At 41.8% G+C, this 18,521-nt stretch overlaps 1 protein-coding gene and 1 pseudogene across 34 annotated transcripts in view; one reads left to right on the top strand and one right to left on the bottom strand.

Moving 5' to 3' along the window:
* SVIL (supervillin) overlaps window positions 1-18,521 on the top strand; it is a 277,505-nt gene that overhangs the window by 153,204 nt on the left and 105,780 nt on the right. For 20 of the 34 annotated variants that reach the window (XM_063780610.1, XM_063780606.1, XM_063780603.1 and 17 more), the window contains 2 exons: window positions 11,599-11,656; window positions 17,570-17,661. Coding sequence is in view for 14 of the 34 variants with exons in the window: in XM_063780602.1 (XP_063636672.1) it covers window positions 4,779-4,812; window positions 11,599-11,656; window positions 17,570-17,661 (184 nt within the window). In the remaining 20 variants the exon portion in view is untranslated. Of the gene's footprint in view, window positions 1-4,620; window positions 4,813-11,598; window positions 11,657-17,569; window positions 17,662-18,521 lie in introns of those variants that run through there. The other 14 variants (XM_063780602.1, XM_063780599.1, XM_063780601.1 and 11 more) reach the window with 1 other exon arrangement.
* Window positions 5,525-5,600, bottom strand: LOC112204670 (small nucleolar RNA SNORD115; annotated as a pseudogene).

The following is an 18,521-nucleotide window of genomic DNA, read 5'->3' as shown; positions in this document are numbered from 1 at the left end:
TTGGGAGGCCAAGGTGGAAGAATCACTTCAGGCCAGGAGTTTGAGACCAGCCTGGGCACATGGCAAGATCCCATGTCTACAAATTTCAAAAAATAGCCGGGCGTGGTCCCAGCTACTCGAGAGGCTGAGGTAGAAGGATGGCTTGAGCCCAGGAGGTTGAGGCTGCAATGAGCCGTGTTTGTGCCACTGCACTCCAGCCTGGGCAACAGAGCCAGACCCTGTCTCAAATAAATACATACATACATATATACATTAATTAGTTAATTCATTCATTCCAGCTCATTTTCCTGTAGACTGGGAGTGCTTTCATTGATATTCACTGAGCACAACAAGGTGACATGAGGTGACATCGTACGGACCTCTGGAGGAGCATGTAGTGCACCTGAATCCCTTTTCAATACGGAGTTCCTTGTGTGGATTAAATAATGCAGTCCATTTTTGGAGTGCTTCTATACGTGTTCTCTCATTTTATCCTGACCTCACCGTCCTATTTCCCTCTTTGATTTTATTGTGGCTGGCCAGGGAATGGCTGTTTTGCCTTTATTAAAACAATTTTTTTAGAGACAGGGCTTAATCTGTTGCCCACACTGGATGAGTGCCGTGGCGTGATCATAGCTCACTGCAGCCTTGGCCTCCAGGTTTCAAACGATCCTCCCACTTCAGCCTCACAAGTAGCTGATTACAAGTAGGGATTGCAGGCATGTGCCACCATGCCCAGCTAAATTTTTTTTTTTTTTTAATTTTTTGTAGAGACAGAGTCTCACTTTGTTGCCCAGGCTGCTCTCGAACTCCTGGCTTCAAGCGATTCTCCTGACTTGGCCTCTCAAAGTGCTGGGATTACAGGCATAAGCCACTACCAGGCCCTGTTTTGCCTTCAGAGATGTATTTTAAGTTGTTGGTCTAGGCTTGATGTATCTATCCTAGGTCAGGCACTATCCTGGTTTTCTCATCTGCATATGAGGATAAGTCACCGAGAAGACTAAAGGAATTAAATACTCCAGGACCCTCAGCCTTGCATCTGCCCCCCGGCGATGAGCCAGAGGAGGTCACAGGCGCCATCCTGTTCGGCCCTGGTGGGAAATGGCTGGCTGCAGTGGAGGTGCTGGCTACTTCCCTTTCCCTTGGCTTTGCCCTCGTTTTCTCCCCCAGGATGATGGCCCCCAAAGGAGAGTTGCCTCAAAGGACAGCGTTGCAGGGGTGCTTGCGTGTCATCAGCCAGAACAAGTGACAGGGTCTGACTCCCCAAATAGCCTCCCTGTAAGTCTGAGCTGCCGCTGTGACCTGCGCTACACAGTCCCTGAAGGTTTAATACCGTGACTGTCATCTAATGCCTTATCTTTTGACCTTGTCAATTTGGGAGGTGACATGTCTCACCTGGACTCATACTGAGACATTGTCAATAGTTGGACTGCAGGAATCATTGTCCCCGTTTTTGTTTTTTGTTTTGTTTTGTTTGTTTTGTTTTTTTGAGACGGAGTCTTGCTCTGTCACCCAGGCTGGAGTGCAGTGACGCAATCTCTGCTCACTGCAACCTCCACCTCTGGGGTTCATGCCATTCTCCTGCCTCAGCCTCCTGAGTAGCTGGGACTACAGGCGCCCGCCACCACACCCAGCTAATTTTTTTGTATTTTTAGTAGAGACGGGGTTTCACCATGTTAGCCAGGATAGTCTCGATCTCCTGACCTCATGATCCGCCTGCCTCGGCCTCCCAAAGTGCTGGGATTACAGGCGTGAGCCACTGTGCCTGGCCCATTGTCCCCGTTTTTACCTTTGCCTAGCTCAGAAATCTTGTTAGATGCCCAGGAACTCAGATGAACACATTGTTCTGAAGAAAACTAGGAATACACATAGTAACGAAGTAGGTGAAATAGAGAATAATAAGATACTTCCAGTTTCCCCAGCGAATCTTTAGCATGTTCTTCCTGATTCTCCCTACATGCAAATATTTCTGTTTCACATCATGGCTTCAGATTTTAGGAAAGACAAGAAGACTTTAAGTAATAGTCTCAAGCTGAGGAAAGAGACATAATACTTTTCCTCTCTGCAAACTATTCAAGAAATGTGGTTGGCTAAGAATGGGAGAAATTTAAGGATAGAAGTGATTTCAGTGCTTGCCTGCTCATTTGATTGATTGATCCATTCAAGCAGTATTGATAGTTTACTTGTTCTGAGCCGGGCTCTGTGCTAGAAATGCACCCGGAAGTGTGCATCACGTGCTGTCTCTCCAGTTTTTATAATCCTTTAGCTAGGAGACAATAAAGGCTTTTGAGCAGGAAAGGTGTGATTGGTAATAAAGAAGAACATTTAGGAAGGGGATTTAACAGGTGAATTCAATGTTGATAGGCAGGGCAAGGTTCTTCTGTGCGCACCTGGTGTCAAGGTTAAGCGACACTGGTGCCTGTTATCAAGGATCTTGGTGACCATCTAGGCCAACTCCTCAACTTAGAGCCAAGAAAATGCATCTGCTGGAAGAAGTGAGCAGGCTGATTTTGTGCCACAGGGCCATAGGCGCCATTCATTCATGCCAGGATTTTCTCCTGGATTTTTAGCCTATGTCTAAGCTTTGGGGATTTAAGAGGTCTTATTGCCTTCATCTTCATTTGTGTTTAATTGTTTTGCAATTACAGAAGGAAATCGTGCATATGGTGGATACTTGGAAAATAGAGAAGTTACTTTGGAAAACACATGAACAGAGTTATCTCTGAGTTGTGAGAGAATTAATGTCTTGGTTTATTTCCTGTCATTCTGATTAGGTGTGTGTGCATCTATAATATTTAAAATTTTTCAAATCAGTAATGGAGTTTCAACCCTGGTTTGCTCGTGTAATTTATTTACCCAGTCTTCTATATGCACCCCAGGTAGACTAATTCCCATTTTATACGTTTATAAATGTATACACAAATACACATTTATAAATGTATACACAAATGGGTCCATTAATTTTAACAATATTAATTATTCCAATTCACGGACCCATTTATTTGAGTCATCTATAATTTCTTTCATCGATGTTTTATAGTTTTCAGTATACAGATCTTTCATCTAATTGGTTAAATTTACAACTATTATTTTTTGATACAATTATGAATGGGATTGATTTCTTAATTTCTTTTTTATATAGTTTGTTGTTGGTGTAAAGAAATGTTATTGGCATTCCTTAAGGAACCAAAAGTAGAACTACCATTTAATCCAGCAATCCCACTACTGGGTATCTACCCAAAGGAAAAGAAGTCATTATATAAAAAAGACACATGCACCCGCATATTTATAGCAGCACAATTCACAATTGCAAAGACATGGAACCAACCTAAGTGCCCATAGACCAACAAGTGGATAAAGAAAATGTGGTATATATACACTGTGGAATACTACTCAGCCGTAAAAAAAGAATGAAATAATGTCTGTTGCAAGAACCTGGATGGAGCTGGAGACCATTATTCTAAGTGAAGTAACTCAGGAATGGAAAACCGAATATCATATGTTTTCATTTATAAGTGGGAGCTAAGCTATGAGGACTCAAAGGCATAAGAGTTGTATAATGGACTTTGGGGACTCTAAGGGGAAGGTTGGGAGAGGAGTGAGGGATAAAAGACTACATATTAGGTACACTGTACACTGCTCAGGTAAGGGTGCACTAAAATCTCAGAAATCACCACTAAAGAACTTATCTGTTTAATCCAAAACCACCTGTACCCAAAAAACTATTAAAATTAAAAAAATCATTTGCAGTCAGGCGCGGTGGCTCACACCTGTAATCCCAGCACTTTGGGAAACCGAGGCAGGTGGATCATGAGGTCAGGAGATCGAGACCCTCCTGGTCAACATGGTGAAAACCCGTCTCTACTAAAAATACAAAAATTAACTGGGCATGGTGGAGCATGCCTATAATCCCAGCTACTCGGGAGGCTGAGGCAGGAGAATCGCTTGAATCCAGGAGGCAGAGGTTGCAGTGAGCCTAGCTCGCACCACTGCATTCCAGCCTGGTGACAGAGCAAGACTTCGTCTAAAAAAACAAAAAAAAATCATTTGCATTGTTAAAAAGAATAAAAGAAATACTACTAGCAGGGAGCGGTGGCTCATGCCTGTAATCCTAGCATTTTGTGAAGCCAAGGCAGGAGGATCACTTGAGGCCAGGAGCTGGAGATCAGCCTGGGAAACATAGTGAGACCCAATCTCTACCAAAAAGTTCAAAAATTAACCAGGCATGTTGGCACATGCCTGTAGTTCCAGAGACTCAGGAGGATGAGGTGGGAGAATTTCTTGAGCCCAGGAGTTCAAGGCAACAGTGAACTATGGTCACACCACTGCACTTCAGCCTGGGTGACAGAAAAAGATATACTACTCATAATTTTATTTAATTTAATAAATGATGGGGTATTTATATATCAGAATTAGAGCATGTCGCCATAATGCCATAGTCTTTATGTTCTGAGTCATCATCAATAAACCACAAACATTGTAAAAACATAGCAACCTGACATATAAATTAGAAGTTAATAGGTTACCTTCTATATGTAGACCAAATGAATATCACCTCTTAGAGATGATACCAATAATCACAAGCCTTGTCAACATTGTATCAATGCAATTTTAGTAAAAAGTAAATTTTCCCTCTTGCAGATCCCATCAAGTATGCTAGTCACTCATTGAGAAGAAGAGTGCACAAGGGTAATCATGTTGCCTGAAGGAATGGCCCTGATTGTCATTCATATGAGCGTCCATAAAGGTCTTATTTACCATTGGCATCGTTCACAGCACACACTTTCATCATAACGAAAATGAAGCCAAATGTATTCGGGAGAGAAAAGTCAGGTACCAGATTGCTCATCAATTTATCCAATTTCAAGTTTCATGGGAAAACACATATTATTGTAACTCACATTTATACCCCAATTGCAAGGGTACTTCAGTCATAAAGATTCATCAGTGATCAAAACATATCCTAGCACTGTTAGAATACTATACTAATATTATAGAAAATTTGGTCTGTATTTAGACCTCAATGACTATAATGCATTGAGCAAAATTCCAATGTGTCATATTTCTCAACCCTTAAAAAAATCAATCCTAGGTAAAAAGTAAGGATTTTCTCATGAGGATTCCATCACATGTGTCTGTCAGTTATTGAGAAAACCGTGTCATGATATTCATGTTGTCTGAATGAATAATTGTAATTATTATAGAGCTCAGTCTTCACTAGTTCAATTATCTATTTGGAATTTTTCAGCTGGCAAAGGTAGCCTCTCACTTCCACTCAATAGAATAGCACCAGTAGGGCTTACTAAATCATCCAGTGAGAGAAAGAGAGCAAGGGTCTTAGTGCCAAATATCCAAGAAAATTAGGAATTATAGGAAACTTAAACACTTAAAGAATCAGAATTTATAGTTTACTTAGAAGCACACAGATAGAAGTGTGCAAAACAAGTTTCACAGAAATATTTCATTGCCAGAATCCTGAAATAAAATCTCCACAGAAGGAAACTAAGAAATCCAAACTTCTTGTCTCACAATTGTTACCTAGGCTGGGCCTCAGTGTAATCCTACTAAGCTTAATTTTTACGTCATCATTTCTCGTCAAGATAATAATTCAGCATTGGCCTAGCCCATGGCACTCATATGCATATGCACACTTAGATCAAATATGCTTAAGAGAGATGGTTTCCTTAAACACTGGTGGGAAAGTGGACTGGATGCCACATCTTCAGTGCCAGACAATTGGGTGGTATCAGTATACAAATGGTAAACACCCTTGAGTTCATTCATAGTAATTTCCTCGTGTGCATTTTTAGAAATAGAATTAATGAGTCATTGCTTCCTACACACTTCAAAGTAGCCACATCCATATCTTATTCCTCTCCAATAACGTGGGAGAATTAGGAAGAAAAGGAAAAATAATAATCAATTGCTTCTTTTCATACACAACACCCACACCCCACCAGGGACACTGACTTCTCTCTGAGCCTTATGGCCTTAGCTATGCCCTAGTTACTCATATCTGGGGGTAGCCCTGGTTTCGAGCAAGGTCTGTGGGATCAAAACTAGACCCAGAAATCATAAGGTTTATGAAAGACAACTGCAGCTGGCCTGATGTCTCCTTCTGGGATCAGGCTGGCCCCTTTACCAGCGACATCCATGTGGGCCAGGGCTGGCAGGCTCTATGACCTCAATCCAGGACAAGTTTACAACAATGGCGCCGGTTCTCTTGTGCTCAGGCTGATCAGGAATGTGGGAGTTGTCCTGGGGAGAGTCAGAGCATGTGGATTTTCAGCCTGGCACTTCCACGCCACAAGCTTTGTGACCTTGAGTATTCTACAGGAGTCATCTAACATTTCATTACATGAAGACCAGGTGATCAGAAAGGCCCCTTCGTCTCCAGTCTTACCAGGGTCCACCAGGGCCTGATTCACTTGTTCCAGTGATATCACTGTGGGGTGTCAGCATCCCAATGGCTCACTCATAGATCCTTCAGGTCTCCTCCAGCCACCACCCGTGTACCATGACATGACATGGCATGTACCATGGCCCGATGTCATGTGTACCATGGTGTGGTGTGATGTGTACCATGACATGACCATGTTACATGACATGCTATGACAGTGACCTCCCTCAGCCTCTCCCAGGCACACAGTTTTACCCCTTCTCCTAAAGCAGGTTCGCATGCCCATCTAAAGGCAACTTCAATATTTGCTTTTACTTCTCTTTAAAGATTACAGCCTTAAAAATATCCAGTAAAATATTGTACTTCCATAAAGCATTGCCCCTGAGTAAGATTAGTGCTTCTCAGTGGACACAGCAGCAGGGAACTTTGTGCGTTCATGCTGAGCTGGTAGCTGTGTGATGCTATTGAAAAGGGAATACACCACCATCGGCGCTCGGTTAAAACGTCTTCTCCCTGAAATTTAAGAAAGTCACAGGCTGGGCGTGGTGGCTCACACCTGTAATCCCAGCACTTTGGGAGGCCAAGGTGGGTGGATCACCTGAGGTCTGGAGTTCGAGACCAGCCTGGCCAACATGGCGAAACCCCATCTCTATTAAAAATACAAAAATAAGCTGGGCATGGTGGCGCGCACCTGTAATCCCAGCTACTCAGGAGGCTGAGGCAGGAGAATCGCTTGAACCCGGGAGGTGGAGGTTGCAGTGACCCAAGAGACATGCCATTGCACTCCAGCCTGGGTGACAGAGCGGGGAAAAAAAAAAAGTTACAATCACAACTTAGAATTTCTCTGCAAATAAATATGTTAACCTACAGAATGACGTGAGGAAATGTTTGGGTATTTTGTAGCTCCCCTATGTGAATGAGCTAGCCTAAAACAATAATGATAATAATAGTAGTAATAATTCTTGAATGTCAAGTGGAAAAATTAAAAATAATAATTCATTATAATTATTGGAGAGTAAATGAAAATTTTTCAAAGATACTTTCTATGAACATAAAATAGAGATTTTTCTTCACAGTCTTATTTGGTTTCCTATGGATAGGATACCTAAATAATAGATTAAATTTTATATCCATAATTTCATAAAGAATGTTGTGCTTTTTTCCTTTCAACAACTATGTCATATTTAAATCAGTTTGCTTTGTACTGTAATCCATGGGTGAGGCAAAGAATTCTGGTAAGACTCCGTTACCAACTTAAAGATAATACCCAACAATTAAAAAAATTGTGTACTGGAATTTTATTTTCAAATTTCGAATATGGGAAGGGGACAAGAGCTGAAAAACAAATGATTGGGTACTATGCTCAGTACCAGGGTGATGGGACCCATGTACCCCAAACCTCAGCATCACTGAATGTACCCATGTAACAAACCTGCACACGTACCCCTTAATCTAAAATAAATGTTGAAAAAAAAGGAGAAAAGGAAAAGCAAGTGACAGAAAAATTTGAAAAAAAATTAGAATAGACTTATTCCTTAATAATAATTCAAAATAAACATTTAGATTCTTTTAGATAACTGTAATTGAGTATTCTATAGGAAGAGTAATTTTCAGGCACAAAAAGGGTGATGAGCAGTGATACTGTGTTCCATAAACTTACATTCTTTATAAAGGATTATTTATCAACATGTCAACATGTATATTATTTCATCCTATCTCTCTATTCTTTTTTTCTTTCTTTCTTTCTTTTTTTTTTTTTTTTTTTTTGAGATAGGATCTCACTCTGTTGCCTAGGTGGGAGTGCAGTGGTGCAACCATGGCTCACTGCAGCCTCGACCTCCCAGGCTCAAGCAATCCTCCCACCTCAGCCTACCAAGTAGCTGGGACTACAGGTGTGTACCACCACATCCAGCTCATTTTTTATTTTTTGTAGAGACAGGGCCTCACCATGTTGCCCAGTCCAGTCTTGAACTCCTGGCCTCAACTGATCCTCCTGCCTTGGCCTCCCAAAGTTTTGAGATTATAGGCATCAGCCACCATGCCTGGTTCATCTCTTTATTTCCAGAATCAGTTGCTTTTACTATTTCCTCTCCTTCCTCTTCTCCTCCCAACACTCCCTTTTTTCTTTTTGTTGCTAATTATCTATGACCTTACCATCAAGTTTCTAATTTAGTTATCCAAGGTACTGATGTTGTTCCTCGCTGAGTTTTTTTTAACTATCCTATTTGCCACAGTTTTTCCTGATTTTATGACTATAATGTAATGAGTTTAGAGAAAAATGGCAAAAATGCCACCACTGACCCCTCTAGTACCCAGGGTTGATGTACCTTGTGTTTATGTGCCTTTATTAATTCAGCATATAATTCTTCATTTTCACCTTAAGTGTGTTTGTATTTTACAAATTAGTCTAAGTCCACCTGGTTTGAACACAGGATACTAACTCCACACACCCATTTTAGAAGGAGATCTCTAGCTTTTAGAAGAGATTATCTCGTGATTTCCTATGGTCATTCAGCAAACATTTCCTGCAGCCCTACTGTGCACCAGGTACAGTGTCCAGAACTAAAGATACAAAGACTAACTCAGAGTTCCTGCTCCTAGGTGGGGTGTGGTGAATCACAATCTTGATCCCACCTCCCCAAGATCCCATAGCTCCATCACCAAACAGTTGTCTATCCAGGAGCAAGCTACTCATCTAGCCCTATTTCCTTAGCTTGCAAATGAGACCATTTCTCCTGGTTCTCTTGAATGTTCCGTTTTTCTGTACAATCAGTCTGTAATTATTGCGAATTTTTCTTGGAATTGCATGAGCATTGCTTGAGCTCACCAACTACATATTGTGGTTAAAATTAAGCGGGGGCAATCTAATAGGCAAAGCTTAACTTAATAGCTTCTACCTCAAATTAAAATTTTGAATCTCTAGTAATATCTGCCCTTTCTTTTCCCATAGTTTCACTCATATGTTGTTCATAAATCTTAAGTATGGGTTTTTGGCTCTCTGTTAGGTAAAATACTTCACTTAACTTAGCCAAAGCCAGACTTGCAGCAGCCTGGAAATACTCAAGCGTTCCCTTCTTCCCAATACACGAGGGTCTCTGTAGGTTTTTCTTTGTATGTGTGTCTGTAGGGAGAGGAAGTTGTATCTGACTCCTCCGAGGATGGTTAGGTTGCAGCACTGTCTCCTTAGCCGGAGCAAATGCTGGGATGCGCCATGGCTTTGCCTTGGTCATCTACATCACCCACGTCCCATCACTGGGCTCCAGTCTGTTGCAGCGCCTCCAGGCTTAATTTCTGTTCATAATCTGATTATGGGGTCTGAGCTATTCCAGCCAGCGGCCTCTTGCTTCTCCTGTACCATAGGCACAAAGACACAAGTGCCTGGTCGCTCTAGTCCTGCACTGTGAAAAATCTCAACCCAGTTTTGCTTAGACCAGACGAAGGTGGTTGCTGGCTGAGAATTAGCTGTAGAGCAGGCTGTGTGACCGAGCCGTCTGTGTGCAGCCATGTTCAGAAGCCCAGGGTTTTCCAGCTATTTGGGAGCTTTCAAATTCTCTGAGAAACAAGGTAAGGCAAGATAAATATGAAATGCACTTATGTATGGATTTTATAACATGATGAATGCCTGGGGTCCTCTATTTTGCCCTATGTATTCTCCTGTGTTCAGTTACTTATACACATTTCTCCAAAGACACTTTAAATATCTAATTGAGTTTATAAATGAGCTTATCTTCTGATTGCTGATAATGTGAATTTGTTTTCCCTTAGTAAGTTAAAGTTACTACTAAACCACTGAAACCTTTATGTAAGAAAAATTGCAAATGTAATTGGAATGCCCACACTTTGGATCAAATTCTAGATGTGCTGCACTTTAGCTAAAATATTTTTCTAAATCAAATGCTATACATACTAAATTATTTCCAGTAGGCAGTGGTGAGTAGCGTCTTTTTATTAACTCTTCATGTGAGACAGTTTGGAACAAGATACTGTCTTTTCAGTGGCTTTCTTCCAGCACAGAGGAAAATACATGCTTTCAATGTAACTACTGAAGTGGTGTGGCATGTTCAGTTCACTGATTGAACAAAACTGAAACGCTAAGGTTATTTTGAGTATCATATTTGAAACTCAGCCATTATACATCAGAACTGCTTTCCAGCTCAAATGCACTATTGGGAAGTGACTTGAACAATTCAGACCTCAGATTCAGGAATTTTCTCCTACAGCACTTGAAAGCTTTCTGAATTGATTTCTCTTTGGTTAATTACATAACAAGATACTTGCATAGTTAAGAGAAAAGCTTAGATGTTTTACTGGCATTATACCTTTCATTTTATTGTATTTCTTTAGTTGGCCACAGTTCCAAATTCCAGGACTGAGGATGTATTTTGATGGATAATGAAGTGTCAACATCTGATGTATTTTGTACTTATTTTTCCTTGGGCTTCTGCCCCTAAATATTAAAGAGCAAAAGGCACTTCCTTAGGGGAAGAAGTTTCTGTAAATGGTCTATTTGTGGTTTTCTTAGTGGACAAATGCTGTAAGCCAAAGGCTGTAAAACAGATTACATGCTATTAGACTGGTTATAAATTTTGTCTGTGCCTGGTTTTGATTAACCTGTTCATTTGGGATGTTTTTCCTGTATAGAATTGTTACCAGCTGTCTTTACATAATACCTATCTTGTCTTCAAAATACAAATAAATAGTTATTTTTATTGGTTGTTATTGTGTAGATTTTAATGAGAGCAAAAGACACAGCTGAGTTGTCCTTTGCTCTTCAGACCCCACCCCCATTCTTTAAAGGCATCTCAAACATTTCTAGTTGCCTGGACCAAAATTGCTTATTTTCTCCTCTATTCCTGAGTATATAGCTGCCTTATTTAGCATTTAATTGCTTTGAGTTATTCTTGTTGCCATAACAAATTTAAATGGTAACATTGAACGGTGTTAGAAGTATTATTGTTATTATTGTTATTATTATTTTCATTTACCCATGGAGTATGTTGGCTACTCTCCGGAAGAGAAAAGCAAAACTTGCCTATGTAAATTTCCATGTGGAATTTGATTCTTAGAAGGTGTCATTTTTGTATTTCTATTTTTTGTCTGGTTAATGGTTTTCTTTTTCTTAAATTATATGTTCAAAAGCAGTTTGGAGAGTTTTTTCTCACCGGATTTTTAACAATTTGCATAACTATTTCAATGTTACATTATTTCTTTTCCCTTAGATTTCAACAAGAAAAACTTAAGCTTCTTTGGATTCCCACGTCAAAGGAAAGTTTCAAGGTAAAGTGGCCTTGTCTCAACAACTGTGAAATTTTGAAGATTTGTTGTAGCTTTTAAAATTATTCTCTTGAATGTCTAACTCATGAGTTTAAATGTTTGGCAATATGTTTTCTCTCTAGAATTTGATTTATTAAAATGTATGAAGCAGAGGAATCTTTGTATTTAATTCTGCTTATGGAAACTATTTGGAGAACAGAATCTTGCTGTCTCTTGTCATTGCAAACTTTTAAAGGACTATTATCTTTTCTTTCTCACACCTGCCTCTAAGCAGGCACTGTCCTTTTGCAATCTGTCCATCAAAGAAGGGAGCTAGATTCTTTTTAGAAATGGTTTAAACTTGTTTCTCTTCCTTCTCCCTTCCTCCTTCCTTCCTCTCCTCCCTCCCTCCCTTTTTCCATAGACACACACACATACACACACACATCCATCCATCCATCCATCCATCCATCCATCCATCCACCCATCCACCCATCCATGTGAGTTATTCTTCCCCGGTCTTCCCAACTCTCTCTCTTAACCTTTCTGTACTTCCAGTCCCCTTGGCCACAGAATATTATGGGTGCTAATTTGATTGACCTAATGTGCTAAAACTCCATGACACATCATCATGGATGTAAGAGAAGTGGAAATGAATGCCTGTGCCATACACAGTAGCTGTATCTCAGGTGCTTTTTAGTAGATTGTTTTCTATATTAATAGAGTTTGATATTTTCAGATGGAGGCACAAAGTTGTCCCCTACGCAGTCAGGCAAAGATCTCAATCTGTGCTTCATTATAGCGGAAGGACCCAGCCCCCATTTCCACACAGTTGCTCTTGTGCCTAAGGTATTATGACATTGTTCCTTGACCGAAAAGGGTTTGCATTTCAACAACATTAGGATAGACAGGGGTCTAACTCCTGTCCTCCTCAGGCATTTGAACATGGCAGTTGATCTTGTGAACACACAGGATGGGGCAAATCTTTTGTGTATTTCATCCACATCTTTTAAATGTTTATGCTTTATTTAATTTTTACACGCAATATCATCAAAGGGCACATCTAAGTATAAAGTTAGTTAGAGCAATGATGATCCAAGGTCATCAGTGAGGTTGTCTTAACTGACTCACGAAACGTCACTTTTTTAATGGGATGCATCTGTATTTCTCATCTTGGCCATGTTTTAATAGGATCTGAGGCTGGGTTTCTGTTTTTTTTTTTTTTTTTTTTTTTGAGACGGAGTCTCGCTCTGTCACCCAGGCTGGAGTGCAGTGAGACGATCTCAGCTCACTGCAAGCTCCGCCTCCTGGGTTCACGCCATTCTCCTGCCTCAGCCTCCCAAGTGGCTGGGACTACAGGCACCCGCTGCCAGGCCCAGCTAATTTTTTTGTATTTTTAGTAGAGATGGGGTTTCACTGTGTTAGCCAGGATGGTCTCGATCTCCTGACTTTGTGATCCACCCACCTCGGCCTCCCAAAGTGCTGGGATTACAGGCATGAGTCACTGCGCCTGGCCTCGGCTTGGTTTCTAATATGTCCCTAGCAGGTTGGTTGAACTGTCATGGAGCTAATAAGTGACTAAGGAAAAAAGAGACAGGAAGGCATTCCTTATTCAAGGACAGGAAAAGCATGCAATATGAAAGTCACACACGTCAGTGGACAGAGACTCAAAGAGACACAGCTATTCTCAAATCATGGATATTATATCATGCATACCTATTAAAATGACAGCCTGTGTGCCATGGTGCTACGTGTAAAATGGGCTTGAGGTACAAGAGCCTGCTTCCTTAAAAGAAATCTGGTCAACCAGACACCAGCTAAAAGAGACGAAAATATGAGCTCATGGGGCTTCGTCTCCCATATCTAGTAATTTAAACTGCAGTAATGGAATGAACAGATTGTGGAGGAGACTTACACTGCACGGGTGCTGGACAGTCCTTGTAATAGTAGCATATTCCACGTTGTGAAAAACAGAGATGATAACAGCGGAGCATCCTACTCTCCCTTTAATAAAATTCCCCCGTGCTGCTATGGGCAGGCATTTAAGTAGGTTAACGGGACACGTTTAAAAGAAAAATTGTCACAGAAGCAGAGGAAGGGGGGTGGCGGCACAAACAATCAGTCCTAAAGAACGAGCACTGTTCCAGGGGAGACAAAGAGAGTTGGAAAAAAATCCAAAAGGTGTTTCTCACTGTTAGAAAGTTAAAATCAAAATGCAGAAAATGAAGTGGACAGCACTAACTTTAGTATCTATGGAGAGATGCTTCCCTACTGAAACACAGGCTCTTACTTTTGGTTGAGCTCTAGTGAGACATCAAGGCCTGCAGAGGTTGACCCTGCAGACACCCCTTTGTCCCTGGGGAAGTTGGGGTTGGGGGGTGACTGAGGAGGAAGGGCAGGATCCAGCATCCGAGAGCTCCCTGCTTTTGGGGTCACTGGTCATGTGCATTAGTAATGGGCCCTACCAGTCTCCCTGCTGGGGGGCCTCTGAGTCAGAAGAAGCAGAGAGGAGAGGAGAGTCTGGACCCTCACAGGTGCTTGTGTTTCATCAGCGTCAGATGAGCCAAAAAAGGTGCTCACTGATGAACCGTCCTGAATTTTATAAGCACGTCTTACCTGTGTTTTCACTGATGATTGGTGCCCTCAGGTAGAGAAAGTTCAGGGAAGAAACATGATTTTTTTTAAAGAAAGAAACTCGATTTCACATGTTGATTTGAGGGGTCTTGCATTAATCACAGCTTGTGGCACTGCCTTGAGCCAGAGCCACACTTTCCAGCCCAGTCTGCCTGCTCCTGCTCCGCCTGTCTGCTCATCTGCTTTCTCAGAAGCCCCCAGTCATTTAGCGGGAGCAGGGGAGAGAGGCAGCGGAGACAGGACCAGAGGGTGATGACAGCCGTGTGGACTCAGTAATAAATGTTTACCTGGAAGCTGCAGATTCTAAAATCGATACTTTATAAACACGTGCAACTACGCCAGTTTTTCACACATGTATGCAAGGTGAGCAAAGGTACTAAAGAATGATGTGTTCCAAATTATGCCCTGTCCAAAGATGAAAGAAGGAAAGAAAGGAAGAAAGGAAAGGAGGGAGGGTGATAAGGAAGGGAGGGAGGAGGGGCTTATGACTGATGTTATTGACCGTATGCTCTTATAGTTATTCTCAATGTTTGTAATGATTTTACCTCTGGCCATCACATCAACTTTGCATAAAAGGTACACAAAAAATACTTCAGGGTGAATTGTAGTATTCATTTGAAGTGTTTTGTAGTATTCATTCATTCATTCGACATATTTTAATTTTTTAAAATATTTTTAATTCAATCATTTAATTTTTTTAACAGACAGGGTCTCACTCTGTCTCCTAGGCTGGAGTACAGTGAAATGATCATAGCTCACTGCAACCTCAAACTCCTAGGCTCAATGGATCCTGCCACCTCAGCCTCCTGAGTAGCTGGGACTACAGGCTTGTGCCACTGTGCCTGGCTAATTTTCCTATTTTTTTCTTAAGAGATGGGATCTTGCTATGTTGCCCAAGCTGGTCTCAAACTCCTGGGTTCAAACAATCCTCCTGCCTCAGCTCCCACAGAGTGCTGGGATTAACGAGGTGTGTAATATACTTTGGGTGATGGTCACGATAGGCAGTGGGTTTAGGTGCTTTGCCCTGAGGACATGACCAGTCAACTGAGGCCCAGACCAGAAGTGAAACGAAGCCACACGATGGCAGGAGGCTGGAGAGGAGAGAGCTCAGGGGGAGGAAACAGCATGTCGAGTGAACCACGTTAAGAAGCATCAGAGACTTTCCTCTTAGACCTTTGGTTTTCTTTGGTTTCTGACCTGCCATCAAAAGGCTGCACTTCACATGGGTGCTGGCACTATTTGTAATGTGTTTCGAGAAAATAAGTGCCTGTGAAGCCAGGGAGTGTCTGGTGACAACTCGTAAAGCTCACTCTGTAAATTCAGCGGAGTATTTAACTCAGGGACACTTTCTTGCTTTTTATTAGTGGTTCTATTGAGCTTTCTGAGAAACAGAAAGAAAGAGGAAAATAAAGGCATACAGATGTTTATTTTTGAAAATAAGATATAGCATTTGTACCGCAAGGTAAGTGGCCTGAAAAGCTGAATATTTCAAGGATTGCATTATTTCACTTCAATGTAGAATTTTTTTTCCTGAAAAGATTTTAGTTTCCCAAAGAAAGTATAGAGCTTTGTCAAGATGTTTAAATTAGCAATTAAATAATCAATTAAAATAACATGCCATTCCTTAAGTCGAGTACATTTCTGCCATTATTTAATTTTTTTAGGTTTCTACACTGAAAGGAGTAGTTACTGCCTTACAATTCAGTGTTTAGAAGTCGGTGCTAATTCTAAGTTTCTGACTAGGCAGGTGTCCTAGGCTCTTCCAGCCAATCTAGAGCGTGGCTTATGAAGCCTAATTATTCTCAAGACTTTTCATTAAATAATGTGAACACACTTACCTAAGGAATATAAGCTTTGCTACATTGTATATGGAAAGACGAAGATTTCAGATGGGCTTGGTTCTAGGAGGGCGGGATGGTGGCCGTGCTTTGGACTGTGTGGAAGTTCTTTCCCTGTAGTTTTTACAGGGGGTAGAGGTTATTCAATTGTCCCACTTACACAGTATGCACAGCGGCTTCCTCGGTCTCTTCCTTGGCCTCTATGGAAATGCACCCGTACAGCGGGAAGGTCAGCTTCACAGTGAGTCTTTTTCAAGCCCATCTTTTCCCCCTCTGGAGGTCACACTGACCTTGAGGAACCGCAGTTCCCTGTTTCCACAGGTTTGTTTTCTTCCTTCGAGGCAGCAGCACCCTCTGCCCTGCCCGCTCTGGCCACATCAAAGACCATGGAGTTGGGTACACAGCAGTCTTGGGGTGACTGTGGCTAGTATGAAACTAGGAGATGGATTTGAATCTCATCTCCTCTTCTTGTCAAATATGAGTCTTTGGGCAAATCATGTAACAATTTCCGGATCTGTAAACTGAGGATGGTAGTAGTTCCAGTGTTGTGCTGCGGCCAGACATGCGTGCCTCTCTCCCGACTTTGAGTTCAGTGAGTCCTGTGGGAGCCTGAGATCCACCATGGTGGGAGTGTTGACACCACCTGTCAATATTACAAAGCAGGTGCTTTTTGCAGGGCCAGGTGGAGGGCCTGGGTGGGCGGGGCAAGAGGGCAGGGCCATTCGTACCTTTATCAGCACCTCGCTGAGTAGTTCGTACCTCTTAGGGTCTTGGAGAGATAATTAAGGAGATACCTGGGGGATACCTGGGGAGATAAGGAGATACATGGGGGAAAGGAGATACATGGGGGAGATGTATTAAGATGTATTAAGATGCATTAAGGAGATACATGGGGGAAAGTCCACAGTAAGGGCTCACTTCCTTTATTATTCTCCTCTTTCATTTCCTCTTTTATTCCAACACGAGTCTTCATAAGGCTTTCCAAACTTTTGACCATGCTTTGATGCCTTGGTTGTTTGAAGGCATCTGTTACTTTAACATAATTTTAACACTGGAGGACAGAGTGTAGATCACCTAGACAAGTTACTGATTTTCTGAAGAAGACATTGTAGCACAGAGAGGTTGAGTAATTAATGCAAGCTTGCACAGCTATTCTTAGGTCAAGAAGAGGTGGTCAGTCTGAGTTAAAGCTCACGACTCCCAGTTCAGCAATGTTTTCACACATCACACCACGCCACCCGCCAATCCTGCTGTAATTAGTTGCACAAAAAATCACAATATTTACAGAAATATAAATAAATGAAAAAAGTTACCAATTTACTCCCCAATATAAAACATTTTAACTGTGATCTATGTATACATATTGAATGATGTGTAACAATATCATAATTTTTATGTTCTGCATTTTTTCACTTATATATCTTTATCTAAATGGACTTAACTTTACTAATGGAGTAATTTTTAGCTTTCAGAAGGAGTTCTCACTCGAAGATAAAGAACAGCTCACTAACCACAAAAGAGGAATCGATGCTCAGCTTTTAGTTGCACTTCCTAAAGGTAAGGCTGTTCCTAAGTGACCAACCATGTCTGGGTAGATGCGTATTGTGTTGTCCGAATTTCCTTGAGCAGAACTCTCTCCCTAACTTCCAGCTTACAGTCTCCTTTGCGGCCCTTCCTGCCTCCTCCCAGAATTAGCTTCAGTTCCCTTCCCCCTCTCTCCATGCATCCATGCATTTTTAATCCTTACCTTTCTACTCCTTCTTGCCCTTTAATTTTAGGCATCCTCAGGTTTTCGCCAGAGGCTGGGTGTGGCGGGTGAGATAGGGAACATAAAATCGACCTGCCCTCATCTCTTTCTCTGTTTAACCTTCTCCAAGGGCAGTGAGTTCTGACCATACCCCCATTTCTTCTCTGTCCACCCACTCCTGCTGCCTCTGGAGGCTGCCCCAGGCCTTACGGCTCTTTTTTTTTTCTTTTTTTTTTTTTTCTTTTTTTCTTTTTTTTGAGACGGAGTCTCGCTCTGTCGCCCAGGCTGGAGTGCAATGGCGCAATGTCGGCTCACCGCAACCTCCGCCTCCCAGGTTCAAGTGATTCTCCTTCCTCAGCCTCCCGAGTAGCTGGGTCTACAGGCGCCCACCACCACGCCCGGCTAATTTTTTGTATTTTTAGTAGAGACAGGGAGGGTTTCGCTATGTTGGCCAGGCTGGTTTCGACTCCCGACCTTAGGTGATCCGCCCACCTCCGCCTTGCAAAGTGCTGCGATTACAGGCTTGAGCCACCGCGCCCGGCCAGGGCTTTTACATTTAACATCTTGTAGCTTCCTGCTGAGCGGAGAACAGCCCGTGCAGACTTTATCATGAGCATCTTTCTTCTTCCCCAAGGAGGCACTCACACGTGTTTGGTGAATTACTATTTCC

Source organism: Pan troglodytes, chromosome 8, assembly GCF_028858775.2.
Source record: "Pan troglodytes isolate AG18354 chromosome 8, NHGRI_mPanTro3-v2.0_pri, whole genome shotgun sequence".
NCBI classification, from domain to species: Eukaryota; Metazoa; Chordata; class Mammalia; order Primates; family Hominidae; genus Pan; species Pan troglodytes.
The sequence above is the reverse complement of the archived record's forward strand: the minus strand, read 5'-3'. Positions and strand labels throughout refer to the sequence as shown.